The following is a 17,483-nucleotide window of genomic DNA, read 5'->3' as shown; positions in this document are numbered from 1 at the left end:
GACGGAGAGTATATAGTAGTAGCAGTAGCAGTTTTGCTCATAATAGTTAATATCAGACGATTTAAAATCTAAACAGTTTGCAGTTTACTGGGTTTATTCGATCTAGGCTCTAAAATTCACGAAATTCTCACGTAGTTTTGTTCACAACTTTAAAATTAAATATCAGGTGTCTATTATATTTACATATTATATATACAAGCACTCAAACCTAGACTCGATCACTTCTTCATAGTTTCCATAAAATTATTTTGTTTAATACGTTTAGCATTTGCTTTTCTTAATTGAATCTTTCTCCATCTCATAAAATCTTCATTCTTAATCTCTTCTCTCACCAATTCTGGATCAAGCATCTTCCATAACCATTCAGGATATTCTGAATCTTCTAATGCAACTGGTTCATCACCTCTTTGTCTTACTTTTAAATTTAATACAGTTCCTGCTGGACAACTTGATTTAGGTACTTCGTTTTTTAAAATTGTGGAAGTAGAGAAGGAAGCTGGTTTGTTTATTATACTTCTTCTAATGGTGGCGGTGGATTTGATGATATTCCTGAACATGGTTTTAGTTATTTGGAGTAGTCTGGTTCTCGTCTGACTTGGTAGATATTGGTCTTCAAATTGTAGAGAGAAAATTTTGTGAGTTAATTAAAGAATATTTTGGTAGCAAGAAATGTCTGATACGACATCAAAAATGTCGTCCTTTAAATTGGTTGTAAAAAAAAAATTTTTCAGTTTGAACAAATGTACACTACCAATCTAATGTGTGAATGAAAAAAATTCCATCCATGCTTTCAAAAGGGTTGCACATCATACTATTGATCTTTACCAAGACTAACTCATAGTAAATCAATATGCCACCAAAGAAGAAGAACGTGCAAGAAAAGCCAATTTTATTGGGTAGACCAGGTAACAATTTAAAATCCGGTATTGTAGGATTAGCCAATGTTGGTAAATCGACCTTTTTCCAAGCAATTACTAGATGTCCATTAGGTAATCCTGCCAATTATCCATTTGCTACCATTGAACCAGAAGAAGCAAGAGTGATTGTTCCATCTCCAAGATTTGACAAATTGTGTGAAATGTATAAACCAAAGAGTGAAGTTCCTGCATTTATGACTGTTTATGATATTGCTGGTTTGACTAAAGGTGCTCATGCTGGTGAAGGGTTAGGAAACAATTTCTTGGCTAATATTAGAGCTGTTGATGCTATTTTCCAAATGGTTAGAGCTTTTGATGATGCTGAGATTATTCATATTAATGATGAGGTTAATCCTGTTGTTGATTTAGATATTGTTAAGGATGAATTAAGATTAAAAGATATTGAATTTGCTCAAAAATATTTAGAAGGGATTGAAAAGATTACCAAAAGAGGTGGTCAATCTTTAGAAGTTAAACAAAAGAAAGATGAAGCTGAATTAGTTAAGAAGATTATTGCTATGTTAGAAGAAGGTAAACGTATTGCTAATCAAACTTGGACTGCTAAAGAAGTTGAAATTATTAATCAAATGTTATTATTAACTGCAAAACCATGTATTTATTTGGTTAATTTATCTGAAAGAGATTATATTAGAAAGAAGAATAAGCATTTATTAAAGATTAAAGAATGGGTTGATGCCAATTCTCCAGGTGATTTAATTGTTCCAGTTTCAGTATCATTAGAAGAAAAATTAGCTGGTATGGAATCTGATGAAGAAAGAGAAGCTTATTGTAAAGAAATTGGAGCTCAATCTGCATTACCAAAGATTATTGTTGCTATGAGACAAAAATTAGATTTAATTTCTTTCTTTACTGGTGGTCCAGATGAAGTTAGAGAATGGACTATTAGAAGGTGGTATACTGCTCCACAAGCTGCTGGTACTATTCATACTGATTTGGAAAGAACATTTATTTTAGCTCAAGTTATTAAATATGATGATTTAGTTGAATATGGTGATGAAAAATCAGTACAAGCTCATGGTAAATTACTTTCAAAGGGTAGAGATTATTTTGTTGAAGATGGTGATATCATTTATGTTAAGGCTGCTGAAGGTAAGGCTCGTTAAGGCTTGGACTAGTTTACTATAATATATATAGAAATAATCTAATGAAACATCTTCTCCCATAATAAACAAAAAAACAATCTTATCTGATAAAAAAGCCATTTAACTATGAGAAATATTATTATGTATTTATAATTTTGTGTCTTTTGTATTCTTCTTCTTCTTCTTCTTGTTCTTCTTCTATGAACGTGTATAAAGGCTTACATTGTTATAAGAATCATTGAAAAAGGCCGAGCCGGATATGTGCTGTCATTAAATTGGTTACAAAAACTATGAGTATTTTCTTCCAACTAAACAAATCAGACAGATATACATTGATATTTACGAGAGTCGTATATACTATAAACCCTGTTTCCTAATCAGTTTAAATTGGTCTTATGACTATTATTACTTAAATGGTTCTAGAATTGTATTAATAAATCATAAGGAAGAAACGGTTAAGATCAAAAATTCTCCACGTGCCTGTGGTGCCGTAGAATATTATTATTTTTTTTTCAACTGTTAAAATAAATTTAAATTAAATTTAATATTATTTTACCGAATCAATTGAAATTTTGAATTATTAAAAGATGCTTTGCCATAAGCCTTGTAGCAAATTCAATAAATACACGTATATTACTCATTCTATATATAACTTACAGAAAGAATGTTCAGTTGAATATTATAAAATATTATAAATAGTTTTGAATTAAAAGAAGTAGTAGTAGAAGAGTAGTAGCTGTAGAAGATATAGAATTTATTATGACAAGATCAATAAGAAGAATATTATTATTAACAATAACTTTAATAACAATTATATCATTGTTAAGTATATCTAAACGTTTACATAATTTAATTAAACAACACAATTTNCAATTATATCATTGTTAAGTATATCTAAACGTTTACATAATTTAATTAAACAACACAATTTCATAAATGAAGAATTAGCTGTGGCAGATCTACCAACCACAAATCAACAACTAAGAAGAGATATCCATTATACAAACTATTTATATAGTGGATATGATAATTTTACTGCTTTATATAATGGAAATTTGAAATCTCTTGAATCCACTCCTATGCAAGATAAATGTTTCGATTTCTTTAAACAACATGAAGATTCCAATCCTGATTGGAGTTTCCCATTCCATGATAAAGAGGATGCCAAATATGACAAAGGAGTTGACAACAAGCAACATTTCTTTAAAGATCAAATCCATAAATTAACTGTCCAGAAACGTCGTACTGGTAACCGAGAATTCATAGTTCAACAATCAGATTTAAAAGAAATAAATTCAAAATATGAATCCTCATTAGCTCAAAGTAAACTGGTATTGAAGAGTATGGCTGATACTATCTCAGTTATGAGAGTATATGGTAAATGTTTCATCCAAAGTATTCAACCAGGAGAGAAGACTGGTGAATATCATGAATTAAATAATAGATTCACTCACAAGCTTTTCCCTTATTTAACTGGGAAACTTCCAATCTTTCAATCTATAGATGAAGAAAATCCAATTTCAAAAGATACTTACCCAGTATTAATGGATTCAAGAAATAACTTCATGACAAAGACCAAACCCAATACTGATAATATTATCGAATTCATATCCAATAATCTAAACGGAAAAGGTATTGTCATAGCAGCTGGTGGGCTTCATTTAAAAGATTTATTAAGATTAATCAAAATATTACGTGCCCTAAATAATAAACTCCCAATTCAAATCATGCATATTGGAGAACTAAAGAAAGCAAAAATTGATTATATAAGAAGTGCCGCAACCGCTCCTCCAGAACAAATATTTAAACTTAGTAACTCGGAACATTCTTCTTATTTACCTGAACTTAATCTTTTGGAAAGATATCGTGAATTTGGTTCCGAATTCCCCAAACAAGAAATTCAAATTGTTAATTTGGCCAAAACCATTGATCACAGCAAAATCAGAGCTTTTACAGGATATTCCACCAGATTATTAGCACTCTTGTTTTCATCATTCAAAGAAGTGGTGTTATTAGATGCAGATACAGTCCCCTTGGTACCCATTGAACAATTCTTCCAATCAAAACAATATCAATCTTCAGGCACATATTTCTTCCGTGATCGTTCATTACGTGATTATAATGATTTCATAGAAACAAACTATTTCTCCACTTTATTCCCCACCAATGAAAAATCAATCGAAACCTTATTCGACATCCCCAGAATCACATCCAAAACATTAGATAATGTATATATGACCGGTTGGAGACATTTCCAAGAAGCAGGAGTGGTAGTCATAAACAAAAAACAACATTTCTTGGGAATACTTATGACCCTACCTTTGGTCATGTGGAAAGAACCCGTGAATTCAAGTATATGGGGTGATAAAGAAATGTATTGGCTTGGACTTGCCATGGCCGGTGATGAAAACTATGAATTCAACCCCTTGGCAGCTGCTGCGGTTGGATCGGTGACTAATGACCCAAGTCGGAAATTATACACCAATACACCCGCCAATGAAGTTTGTTCCACTCATCCTGGACATGTGGATGATCAAGGTAGGTTATTATGGATTAATTCTGGGTTTTCGTATTGTAAGAAAAATGGGTATTTTAAAGATAAGAATAATTATCCATTTAAAAATTTTGATATTACTGAACTTTCTGAATTATATCTGGCTCCATTACGTATTCGAGCCGCGATAGTGCCACCGGATTTACCTAATTTTAGAAAACCGGGTAGTCCCACCAATCCAAAAGTGGAGAATAATTTCCGAAAATCCTGGGAATGGAGACCGAAGGATATTGATGAAATTAATGAGAATATAAAGAATGGGGATGTGAGATATGATTTTATTTCTCATTGGGGGCCTCAGAAGGGGTGGATTAAGAGTGATATATGTAATGGATATTATTATTGTGCGTATGATTCAGTAGCGAGTTATTCGGCATCGGAGAAATATGATAAAGGGAAATTATTCGAGTTTGGAAAAGAAGAAGTGAAGTTGTATGATTATTTGAGTAAGATTTGGCATACTGGAGGAAATAGAAAGGTTTATACAGATGGTTAGTTAAATTTATAGAAAAAAATTGGAATGAATATTTAGATTCTGTTTATATAAAGGTAGACTGCTACTTTTTCACATTCAATACAACAGCATGTGTACCCATAGGTTTGATCAAGATAGTTTTCTCCTTATCAGAATAGCTATTGTCATCGACAAGAATGTCAATCAGTTCTTCTACGTGTTTCTTCATACGTTCTTTATCTTCATCTCCAAGCTCAGTGATATATGATCTAGTTTCCCAATATTTCCATACTTCATCTCTCTTAATTCCCTTGTCATAAAACACAAACAAATCTTTGATCTCGGACCCGAAAAAAGGATTAGCCCGTTCTAAAATTGGTCTCCATTTCCCATGTCTATATTGAGGAACATGTTGATCAAATGAATAGATATACTTAGTCACCTCTGCATTCCATTTCTGATTATCAAAATAGCTTTCAAACAATTCAGAACATTTCTCATATTCCTCAAACTTAATCTTATCAAAATATAAACTATTATCATTAAAAAATTTCGCATCTGCAACTAATCCAGATTGACTTGGAGAACTATAATCAAAATTCCAAATCAATCCCAATTTCCCATCTGGTTTCAAAACTCGATTTAATTCAGCAAGACTTTCCAAATCAGCAAACCAATGGAATGCTTGTGCGATAATAATGACATCCACTGTCGAATCACCCACAGGCAATTTATATGAATCTCCTTGATGAACATTTTTTAAATCGGGGAAATTGGATTTAAAACTATCAAGCATTCCAGAACTTGGTTCTACAATAATCAAATTATTATTCTCATCATTTGAACCCCAACCATTCTTAATCAAATTATGAGTAAATTTTCCTGTACCAGCAGCTAATTCTAAAATCACTTTCTCGGTCTTAAATTTGAATTCTCCGTCTTGATCTTGTTCTGCTAAGCCAAGTTCAGCAAGGAATGGGTTTACTAAAACTGGGGTAAATGAAGGTCTATAAACATCGTACTCTGCATGGTTTGAGTTGAATGAAGTTACTGCTGTGTTATGAGCTTGTTTAGTTGACATTTTTCGATGGTTTTGATATTCATTGGATGAAATTGGAAGAGAAATTGTCCATTTTATAGTCAAGATTGCTCAGAACCAAAGCTTGATTGTTGTTTCTGGTTTTGAACAATGGGTGATAAAATTCCAGCCTCAATTTTGAATTGCGAATAAATTATTAATTAGTGACAACATGGAGTCATAATGCAAATCTATAGTGATTACTGTTTTACAATGGGTATTCTATACTCTATCAAATACATTTAAAATCTAAACAAATATCTAGAAGTAAATAAGCATACATAAAATAAACCTCATAACAAATCAAAATAATTCAAATAAAAATCATACAAAAAGAACAATAATAACAATTGTAAATAAAATACCAGCTAAGGTAGGTCCCTCTGACCTTCCAGCATCATTAGATAAGTCCACTCCGACAGCAGTATAATAATCTCCTACTTGCTCAGGAGAATCATCAGTAGCAACACTGCCAGTTGAGATACTTCCTGAAGGAGCACCCTCAATGACATTTTCTTCACCATTGCCATTGCTTTCGCTACCAGAACCACTACCAATATTTTCACCATTGCTTGGGCTGTCAGAATCATCACTGCCACTGCCACTATTAGCACCACCAGCAGAACCACTATCACTCTCGCTCTCAGCATTGATATCACCATTACTTCCACTACCGCTATCAGTCCCGCTGAGATTGATACTATTACCAACATTATTAATTTCACTAAGAACATAGTCAGTAACTATGGAAGTTCTGGTGGATGTAGAGGTAGATTCCTCGATAACTTCTCCACAGGTATTGTCTTTACATTTAGTAACAGTTTTCGTTAAGGTAGTGATAAATTCTTCTTCAACCACAGGACAATAAGTTTCAATGATAATCAAGTAAACCGATGTTCTAGTTTGACATTTATTTTCCACTCCACATTGAGTGACGGTTTTAGTATTTTGACGAGTGATGGTAACAAACAGCGACTTTGGTTTGGTTCCGATGTAGTCAGTTGTGGATACAAAATCAGAAGCAGCACTATGCACAGCATCACTGCTTGTAGTAGCAGCAACAGAAACCAGTGTACGATCAACATCAATGTCCGTATGCCTAGACCCAGCAAGTGAATGACGGGAACCATGGCGTGTAGTAACAGAAGCATCAGATTCAATTTCACTTTCAACAGGATTCTCATCAGTATTCTCAAGTTGAACTTCTAAATTCACACATCCACCATCTTCTTCAACATTGACATGTACAACAAAAACACCAGTAGCGGTTTCACAAACTAAAAATTCAACAGGTTTTGCATCACCCAAATTTCCATCGGTTATAGTATTGTAATAAATTCCACCATCGACAACAGAAAACCCTGGAGATGCATCCTCCTTTGAAGTTGTTACAACCAATCCATTGGTCAGATTTTGAATGTACAAACCATCGGCAATTACAAGATATGTATTCTGGATCGAAAATGTGATTTCTTGATAAGTTGAACCAAAAACAATACTATTACCATTCTGAGCAAAGTGACCATATTCCTGTCCTTTCAAACTTCCCCAGATTCTAAACGGTCTTGTAGGATCTATTTGAGTTGGTTGTGGTTCGATTGAAGACTCCTGTGAAGTTCGGGATGTAGTCTGAACTGAAGAAGATTCGGTTTCCAATAATGTTCCACTTGATGATGATTCCAGAGATGATTCACTTGATGATGATTGAGGTTCTGTTGAACTTTCCAATGAAGTCTGAGATGATGAAGATTGGGTTTCTGATAAACTTTCGCTTATTGATGAACTTGTCGAAAATTCCAATACTGCTGACGATTCGGGTGCAACCTCCTGTATATTCTTTGGAACTAGCTCAAGACTCATACATCCTTCAACATTAACATACACCAACAGGTCACAAGATGTGAATTCTGCAACTTTACGACGACGTAATCCTGATTCTTCTGGTGGATCGTAGTGAATTTGGTTGTCAATCATAGACCACCCTAAAGAAGCATTCTCTCTGCCTACAGCAAGTAATAAACCATCCTCTTGCACTTGAATGTATTGGTCTTCTATACCAACACCCATGACACCTTCTTCAATCGTGAAAGCAGCTTCATCTTCTTCAACAAGTATAACATGGGTTCCGTTAAAACCAAAAACAAGCTCCTCTTCACTAACGACAACATCAATTGTAAATGGTTCTTCGGGGACGACTTCTGTGGGCTCAACAACTTTACTAGTTTCTATTCGATCAATTGTGGCGGTAGTAACTTCCGTTGTAGTCTCACTCGAGAAAGGCTGGATTTCTGGAGAAGATGCTTCTTCCAGTGAGCTAGAAGATTCTGGTTCATCTGAAGTGACCATAACTGAAGATTCTGGTTCATCTGACGTAGCTTGTGCTGAAGATTCCTCTGAAGTAGATTCATTTGAAGATTCTGGTTCATCTGAAGTGGCACTAACTGAAGTTTCTGGTTCATCTGAAGTAGCTTGAGCTGCAGATTCTGATTCATCTGAAGTAGCANTGAAGATTCCTCTGAAGTAGATTGAGCTGAAGATTCCTCTGAAGTAGATTGAGCTGAAGATTCCTCTGAAGTAGATTGAGTTGAAGATTCCTCTGAAGTAGATTGAGCTGAAGATTCCTCTGAAGTAGATTGAGCTGAAGATTCTGGTTCATCTGAAGTGGAACTAACTGAAGATTCTGGTTCTTCTGGATTGAATTGAGCTGAAGATTCTGGTTCATCTGAAGTAGTATTAGCTGAAGATTCTGGTTCATCTAAGACAGCATCTGTTGAATAGTCCGCATCTTCTGAAATTTCAGGTTCATCTGAGGTCACAATCGCTGAAGTCTCTGGTTCATCTGAAGTAGGATTAGCAGAAGATTCTGGTTCATCTGAAGTAGTATTAGCTGAAGATTCTGGTTCATCTAAGGCAGCATCTGTTGAATAGTCCGCATCTTCTGAAGTTTCTGGTTCATCTAAGGTCACAATCACTGAAGTCTCTGGTTCATCTGAAGTAGTATTAGCGGAAGATTCTGGTTCATCTAAGGCAGCATCTGTTGAATAGTCCGCATTTTCTGAAATTTCTGGTTCATCTGAGGTCACAATCACTGAAGTATCTGGTTCATCTGAAGTAGTATTAGCTGAAGATTCTTGTTCATCCGTAGTAGCATCAATTGAGGTTTCTTGTTCATCTGAAGTAGCATCTGTTGAATATTGAGGTTCTCCTGAGGTTGATACTGTGGAATAGTCCGAGTCGTCTGAAGTTTCTGGTTCATCTGAAGTAGTATTAGCTGAAGATTCTTGTTCATCCGTAGTAGCATCAATTGAGGTTTCTTGTTCATCTGAAGTAGCATCTGTTGAATATTGAGGTTCTCCTGAGGTTGATACTGTGGAATAGTCCGAGTCGTCTGAAGTTTCTGGTTCATCTGAAGTAGTATTAGCTGAAGATTCTTGTTCATCCGTAGTAGCATCAATTGAGGTTTCTTGTTCATCTGAAGTAGCATCTGTTGAATATTGAGGTTCTCCTGAGGTTGATACTGTGGAATAGTCCGAGTCGTCTGAAGTTTCTGGTTCATCTGAAGTAGCATCAACTGAAGTTTCTAGTTCATCAAAAGTAGCATCAACTGAAGTTTGTGGTTCATCGGAGGCGACATCTGTTGAATACTCTGGTTCTTCTGAAGTAGGATTAATTAAAGTTTCTGGCTCATCTGAGGCAACATCTGTTGAATATTCTGCTTCATCTGAAGTAGCATCAATTGAAGTTTCTGGTTCATCTGAAGGAACATCTGTTGAATATTCAGGTTCATCTGAAGTAGTATCAATTAAAGTTTCTGGTTCATCTGAGGCAAGATCAGTTGAATATTCTGGTTCTTCTGAGGTTGATACTGTGGAATAGTCCGCGTAGTCTGAAGTTTCTGGTTCATCTGTTTCTGGTTCATCTGAAATCACATGAGCTGAAGATTCTGGTTCATCCGAGGCAAGATCAGTTGAATATTCTGGTTCTTCTGAGGTAAATTCTGTGGAATAATCTGCATCGGCTGAAGTTTCCGGTTCAACTAAAGTAGCATTACCAGAAGTAGCAGTTTCTGGTTCATCTGAAGCAACATCTGCTGAATATTCAGGTTCATCTGAAGTAAATTCATCCTCTGAATTCTCACGGGCTTCGAGTTCATGTTGTTGAGAAGCAACATTAGTAGCAGATTCAGGTATCTGAAACGGCTTTTCCTCAGGTTGATCTTCCGCTGATGGTATTATCTGCCTATCTGAGGATTCCTCGAACAAGATCTCATTTTCTGAACCATCAGCATCATAGGATTCTGGGTTTTGCATAGGAGTTGAATTGACCATGTTAAATTTTCTTATAGCGAAGCACTCGGTTGTCCCACCTTCGAACGTAACCTTATTTTCCCTTTGTATGGTCAATTTACATGAACGAATAGTCCCACCAAGATTAAGAACTCCTTTGGTTTCATCAAGTGTATAATCAAGTAATATTGCTCCCTTTATGGTTTCAATTAACGCCAACGGATAATTCCCAGAAAGAGGGTAGCCAACATTCATGTCATCCGCCATGAGGACATCACTGTCAAAAGTGAAATCAGTTGCATATAATAGGTCAGTTGTTAACAAGCAGGATTCCTGGTCACATGAAAGGTAATGCTTAACTCCATTAATTTCATAACTTAACTTAAAGTATTCGGATGCTTTTGATAATTTGAGAAGGTAAAAACTCACTAACAATGCAATGGGGTTCATTTTCTTGGGGGATTTCTTTTGTAATAAAATGAATGTACTGGTTAATAGAAAGTGTAGTTAATTGTTAATACTAATAACTCATATTGTGAAATAAATCAGGTGAGGGAGCGATCTCGGTGGTTTTTATATTAACTTGATCTAGATAGATCTCAAAATCTTGAGAAAGATTCATGTTCTAAAACTGTGTCGTGTTCTGTCTCAGATGTGTTTGAATGGATCCTCAACAGTTCTGAAACCCAATGCTTAAAACACTGATGCCCAGCGTAGAAAAAAGTTGCTTAGTAGTAATTCATCCATCTCAATACTCCCTAATTATAGTAAATAGCAACTAAANCATCTCAATACTCCCTAATTATAGTAAATAGCAACTAAAGAACAATATCGTAAGTCATATGACAGTTTATTGATGAATCGTAGCACAATTCTAAAGATACGGTGTTTAAACATAACATTTTTTTGGTGCCTTTGGGAAAGAAAGAAGGTTGTAACAGATTTGCAACAACCTATGAATTTTTAATGTTTTGTGGTTTGCTTTTAATCTTGGCATATGGGAAACCAACACTTTAGATCTTCCTTTTCAACCTTGATCCTAATAAAATTAAGAAGACACATTTGTTTTGAACCCCACGATATGTGTTTACGGAACATCTAAGGGGACCAACCCTTGGCTGAGGAGTTAAAAAGATGGATTCGGGACTGTAAAACGCATACTGAAACTCCAGCATTCAAAAGACTTAAATATTTTTAAAGGGGTTTCGGTTTCCATACTTTCCCCTATGTACAGTTTTTATTGTTTTAATTATCTATAGAAACAGCTACTTGTAATTTATTTTGGTAAATAAATGTGCTGTGTAGTGAGTAAGTAATTGTGCTTTGTGGTCATGCGATATCGATGAAACGTTTAAGGATCTTGAATATCTTGGGAAGTGGAGATCCTGGGGATAACCGTTGTCCGATATTTCCAACACTTAATTATTTTCATTCACAATAATAATCTCAGCTCTTAATTTCTTCATGTGTATGAAGTCTTGCATTAATACATATCTCAACAAGCCATTGCTCATTTCTCTTTAACCATTAAATTGAATTTGGGTATTATTTACTGCACTTTTCCTTTTCGGTTGTAGTCTAGACATTCAGTTTGTGATTAAGCTGGAGAATAATTAATTTAACAAAAGAAATTGATTTACGAAAAGAAAAATGTACATCATTTAAAATTTTTTTGCAGCAATCAAAGCTATCCATCAGGTGAAGATGACAGAACAATGGGTCACAACAAATGGAAAGTCAAACGCTACTGAGAATCGATCAACTTAATTGTTTAGAGTAAAACTCGAAACAAAAGGAGTATTGGATTCCAATATTCATCTTCTATGAATATATTACTGCATGTTCTACATCGAGTTCATATTGTATAAATATATTAAATCTAAATAGTCGTCTTTATAATAAAACCATAATAATTCTTTAATCCATTAAAACCATAAAAATAATAAACAAAAAATAATAATAATAATAAATATATTAATGCCTTGGGTCGACCCTTGGGAATCGTGCCCATTTCATAAACTCACAATACTCGTCAATCCGCTTGATATCATCTACCAACTCAAATTCATTTGCAAGGTAATATAACGACTTTAGTATCGATCTCTGATCTTGGTGGTCGAATATATGTACTTCTAAGAAATAAAAATTAATCACATCTAAAATTTGATTATCGTTTAAAACCCGTTTAATTATCAACCTTATAACTTCTTCCGATTTGGTGATTCTTAAAAATTCTAAAATTTGTTGGAACGCAGATACAGGCAATTCTGATGACTCTTTATTGATCAATTTGATAAATTTCAAAACCTTGTAGAATTTATTCATAACAGCTGGTGAGTCATTTGGAACTTGTTTGGCAACTCTGGTTAATTGTTCAAATAATAAAGTGGTGAAGTTTTCACTTGTGCTTTCTTTCAAAATAGACCTGCGATTATGCTCATATAAATCTCTCATGTGTTCAATATCTCCACTTGATAATATTTGCAATGATAATTCTTTAATTGATTTATGCTCTTCAAATTCAGTAATAGGTGTTGATGTTTGAACAGAATAAAGAAGTTTTGCATAACTAATCAATTCACTAAGTTCAGTTGAAACGTGTCTAAGCTTGGCATACTTATCAAGGATATTCTTGGTAGCTTCTGGAGTGGACAATGCTAAACGATATCTAATCAATGCTTCACCCATCTTTTCATTCAATTTCACGCCCTTGAAAAATTGAACAAAATGTGATTCAAACAGATTCAAGTCTATTTGTAAATCTGCCTCAAGTAAATACACAGCTACTTTTGGATCACTTAAACCACATTGCTTGAATAATTTGGAAATCAATTCATACTTTTCACGACTAACCAAATAATTGAAATATGCTTCCATCCATTCAACATCTTTGTTGTTCTCATAAATTTTAGGGAAATAGGTTTCTTGGGTCATAATTTTTGATGGTGGTCTATCCTTAATGGCAGCAGATGATTCAAATAACTTAGCCAATAGCTTAGTATCAGTAATCCCATTTTCATATAAATAACTAGCAATATGATAATTCAAATTTCCAAAATTATGTTCAATCAATCGTTCAGTCAAATCGAGTTTATTTTCAAACTTCATATTCGATGACCATAATCTTTCCACAAATTGACTAATCTTGATTTGTGATTGTACTAACAAAATATCAACAATGAAATTATAATTAATGATTGCATTCCAGGTATTGAATTGGAAATTATATCCTTGATGGAATAATTCCAAAAATCTACGCACACCTTTCTCATGATAAATAGTTAATAAATAACTTATATCTAACTCACACTTCAAATCAACTTCTTGAGTTCCCATCACTTGATTCTGAATATTCAAATAATCACAAGTCTCGATCATAGCTGGGGTCAATTGAATCGCTTGATTAGTTGCTTCGACTAAATGCTTAAAATGCTCTTTTAACAGTTGTCTGAAGTCAATCATTTCAGATGTCAATTCAATATAATGATTATCAGGATCTTCAAATTGATTTATCAATATGGCTTCAAATTGGGCAATTTTGGCCAACAAGACTGTTTCATTACCAGTATAATTCATCAATTGACGTGCAATTATAACTAAACCATAAAGATTATCAGTAGCTAAATCAACATTATTAATAGCGTTCCAGACCATAGTTGAATTCATAAATAATTTCACATTGTAATCATTGACGGATTGAACTGCCATCTCATTGGTAGCCAACTCCGGTGGAGTTTGAACCATAAAATATGTAATAAATTCAGAAAGATAATCATTGACATCAGTAGACGTACGATAATGTCTAGATTGAATTTCTAATAAATTGCTAAGTAACCCAAAATAATATTGATTGAAGAATTCACCAGGTTGTTTATTGAAAATAACCCCATTGTACAAATAATCACAAGCTTTCTTCATGGCTTCCAAATCAGCAATCAAATGTTCTTTCAACATGATTTCTTTTAATAATTGGAAAATATGTTCATGATCACCCCGGGAAATACTCAATGAAAGTAATAAATCACGACATGAAGCACCATTCTGTTTCAACATTTCAATAGTAGATGTAGTTTGGAAATCTTGTCTAATTGCTACTCGATTATATAATTTCCAGATTGGCTCTAACAAATTTTCATTATTTGGTAATTCATTAATGAATTTGCAGATTATAAAATTGTAGAATGAAACTGGTAATTCTGGAATATATGCAATTGAATTAAATCTTTCTAATAATTCATATCCTTTTAATAATTCCCCGGTTTTGTTGATGTGGTTCTTGATAAATGCAGCAATCAAATCACCGATTTGTTTCTTAGCCGGTCTTGTTTCAAATTGTAATGAATTCTTGTAATCCAATAAAATTGTATCCAAGAATTGACCGGCCTGTTGAATATTGCTGCTACAAACCAAGGCTGTAATAACTGCTCCATAAGCTTTAAATTCATCAACGTCAGGTAATTGTTTGTAACTATCATATGCAGTCAGAATAATTTCATATACATCTTTACTATCCAAGATCTTAAATTGACTAAAGTATTTAGAAAGTTCAATAACGGAAATATAAAATTCTTTACTTTGACTAGATGTTTGAATCAAATCACTTAATGAGTGAATGACGGTAGTATTAATTAATTCTGGATATTGGTTGAGAACAGTTAATAACTTAGGTAATATCTTGGTTAAATCCAACTGATTTCTTGGAATAGAATTAAATAATTCAACACTTATTTGAACAAATTCCTTCGATTTGGTAACAATTTCACCATACTGTAACGTATTCTCGGCTGAAACATCAACACATGCTAAACTACCATCCAATAAAGCTTCAAGAACAATATTGTAGGTTTCATTATTTGGTTTGAGTCCGGCATTAAGTATGTCCAGGTAAACGGTTAATAAGTTGGTTAACTTAGATTCAATTGAACTTAATTTGATTTCCGAATCCAAGTTTCTCTTGACTATTGAATTAAGCACGAGATTATATAATTCGATAGAAGGTAAATGCAAATCATTTCTTTTAATGGATTGATATAATGGGTATATTATGTTTAATTCTTGTGGAGAAGTATGCTTCTCATATGCATTGGTGATGTTGGTAATTTGGGTTGCCAAGAAATCTGTATCAAAAGTATCGACTTCTTGTTGTGATTGTTGGTGTTCTTCTTTTGCTGAATGTTGAGCGGAATTCTTGATTAATTCCACGATATTAGGAACTGGTATATCATCAACATTCTTTTGTTGCTCTGGTTGAGTTGTTGTTGTGAATGATCTTTTGGCTATACCAGATGAAAACACACTTGAGACATGTGTTTGCATCGAAGTGGATGGGGTCATGGCATTTGCGGTAGAAGCAATAGCAAGATAGCTATGAGGTCTAAAGGCCAATGACGATAATATCTTGGTAGTTATACTCTTAACATTCTCAATATTTAATGGTGAGTCAATGATAGCTTTCAGTATCAAGTATTTAGCAGTGAATCCTAATAGTATAAACTTAATGTGGAAAATAGATAAGCAGTGTCTATGATGATGATGATGACGATGATGACGATGGCGATGACGACGGTGCTGATAGTTATTACTTCTTCTGCGGTGATAATCTTCAAACTCCTCAGCAACCCCATATTGAGTTTGTTCATTCATTTGTATTTCTGACAAAAAATAATGTAATAAATATCGTTCATGTTCCAATTGACGCTGCTGTCTTTCTGATTCATGATTAAAGATGGAGTAGTACATTCCATAATGACCATTGTCTAATGTTATAAAGTCCTTGAATGAAGCATTATTGCCAGGATGGAAAGGATTCTTGGAAAAAAACCATCTTGCTCGATTATAATACCTAGCTTGAAATCTGACTAATTGATTGTATTTTAAATATGGATATGAACTTTGAAAGAACTGTAACTTTATAGTATGTTGTTTGTTAATAGCTGAATACTTAGCTAACCGTATTATTGTTTCAAATACCATTGCTATTTATATAGAATCAATTTAGGTTGTAAATAAAAAACGATTGGAAAATTACTTGGAAATTAAATGCATTAAACCCTGAATAGGAATGACAAAATTATTAAAATTGTTGTTGTTGTTGTTGTAAAACAGTACTGGTTAGTCGTTTGTCTGTCTTCTACTTCTACGTAGTGGTATTCTACGTCTTTTCTAAAAGTCTATGGAATGTGTTAGGAAAATTAAAGGGATTGAAGTTTTTCAATTGGTTGTAAAAAAAAAAACACATAAGTTAAAATAATAAAGGGGTTTTATTAAATGTTTTAGAAAATCAGGGAAAAAATAAAGAAACAAAAAATGTCGTCGGCAAGCATTTATGGTTTTGGCTTGGTCCAAATGTAATTTCCATTGTTTATTTTTCGGTTTTAGTGTACAGAAAAAACATTCTATTATGGAAAAATTCGGAAACCGTTAAGATTGTTTTTTAGTGTTAATAAATGTCGTTCAAACAATCCTTTCAATTATTCTTCCGGTGGTAAACAATCCAACTCAATGGTTCGTACTATTTGGCTTAACATAGAACTCATCTCTCTTCAAGGGGTACATTTAATAGAGATTAGTAATACAGTCATAATACAAAGTCAAACTTCTTTATTGTGGTTTGAAATGTCCCCTCCCTCGAGCCCCACCTCCTCCCTCCCTCCCTCCCTAATTCCTCTCCCAAATTTCAGGTTATAATCCCCCAACCCCAAAGTTTCTATATTGAAATAAAAAAAAGAAATCCCCTCTTGTTTACCATTCGGTGATTATTGGGCTAATGATCGCATATGGTATTGGATTAGATATTACACAAATTTATACGTGTAAGTTGGAACTGATTGAATAGTAATTCATAAATATATGTAATTAAAGTAATGTCGTTCCCGTATTTCAACCAATCAAACTTCGACTAATTTTCTTCCTAAGTAATTATGCCACAAAATTAACATTTGGTAAAAAAGTTAAATGACGGGGAACATCAAAAGGTGCGATTCCCGACAATCATTTATTATATGCAGTCCCGGCTTTTGATTTATAGACCGATCTCACTTCACTTTTTTTTTATTGTAGTTTCGTGTTTGTAAGCATAATATTTTTTTTTT

At 33.6% G+C, this 17,483-nt stretch overlaps 5 protein-coding genes across 5 annotated transcripts; 2 read left to right on the top strand and 3 right to left on the bottom strand. All coding sequences in view use genetic code 12, as the record gives it.

Annotated features, from left to right (window-relative positions):
- Window positions 1-218: 218 nt before the first annotated feature.
- MRPL37 (mitochondrial 54S ribosomal protein mL54) lies at window positions 219-557 on the bottom strand (the record flags this gene model as incomplete). Its single annotated transcript, XM_049409801.1, has 1 exon — window positions 219-557. One exon carries the CDS (start codon window positions 555-557, stop codon window positions 219-221), a length of 339 nt encoding a protein of 112 aa, XP_049260977.1.
- A 293-nt stretch (window positions 558-850) lies between these two features.
- Window positions 851-2,041, top strand: YBN5 (Obg-like ATPase; the record flags this gene model as incomplete). Its single annotated transcript, XM_049409800.1, has 1 exon — window positions 851-2,041. One exon carries the CDS (start codon window positions 851-853, stop codon window positions 2,039-2,041), a length of 1,191 nt encoding a protein of 396 aa, XP_049260976.1.
- A 1,058-nt stretch (window positions 2,042-3,099) lies between these two features.
- On the top strand, window positions 3,100-5,070 carry MNN15 (putative alpha-1,3-mannosyltransferase; the record flags this gene model as incomplete). Its single annotated transcript, XM_049409799.1, has 1 exon — window positions 3,100-5,070. One exon carries the CDS (start codon window positions 3,100-3,102, stop codon window positions 5,068-5,070), a length of 1,971 nt encoding a protein of 656 aa, XP_049260975.1.
- A 61-nt stretch (window positions 5,071-5,131) lies between these two features.
- On the bottom strand, window positions 5,132-10,842 carry J8A68_005703 (uncharacterized protein; the record flags this gene model as incomplete). Its single annotated transcript, XM_049409798.1, has 4 exons — window positions 5,132-6,093; window positions 6,472-8,598; window positions 8,775-10,768; window positions 10,826-10,842. 4 exons carry the CDS (start codon window positions 10,840-10,842, stop codon window positions 5,132-5,134), a joined length of 5,100 nt encoding a protein of 1,699 aa, XP_049260974.1.
- Window positions 10,843-12,366: 1,524 nt separating this feature from the next.
- Window positions 12,367-16,365, bottom strand: RPM2 (ribonuclease P; the record flags this gene model as incomplete). The annotated part of the gene is made up of 1 exon (XM_049409797.1): window positions 12,367-16,365. The coding sequence occupies one exon, from the start codon at window positions 16,363-16,365 to the stop codon at window positions 12,367-12,369; it is 3,999 nt and encodes a 1,332-aa protein (XP_049260973.1).
- Window positions 16,366-17,483: the final 1,118 nt, after the last annotated feature.

Source organism: Hemisphaericaspora subhashii, assembly GCF_019202705.1.
Source record: "Hemisphaericaspora subhashii strain CBS 10753 chromosome Unknown scaffold14, whole genome shotgun sequence".
Lineage (NCBI taxonomy): Eukaryota > Fungi > Ascomycota > Pichiomycetes > Serinales > Debaryomycetaceae > Hemisphaericaspora > Hemisphaericaspora subhashii.
Note: the sequence above shows the minus strand (reverse complement) of the source record. Positions and strands in the feature narration are given on the sequence as shown.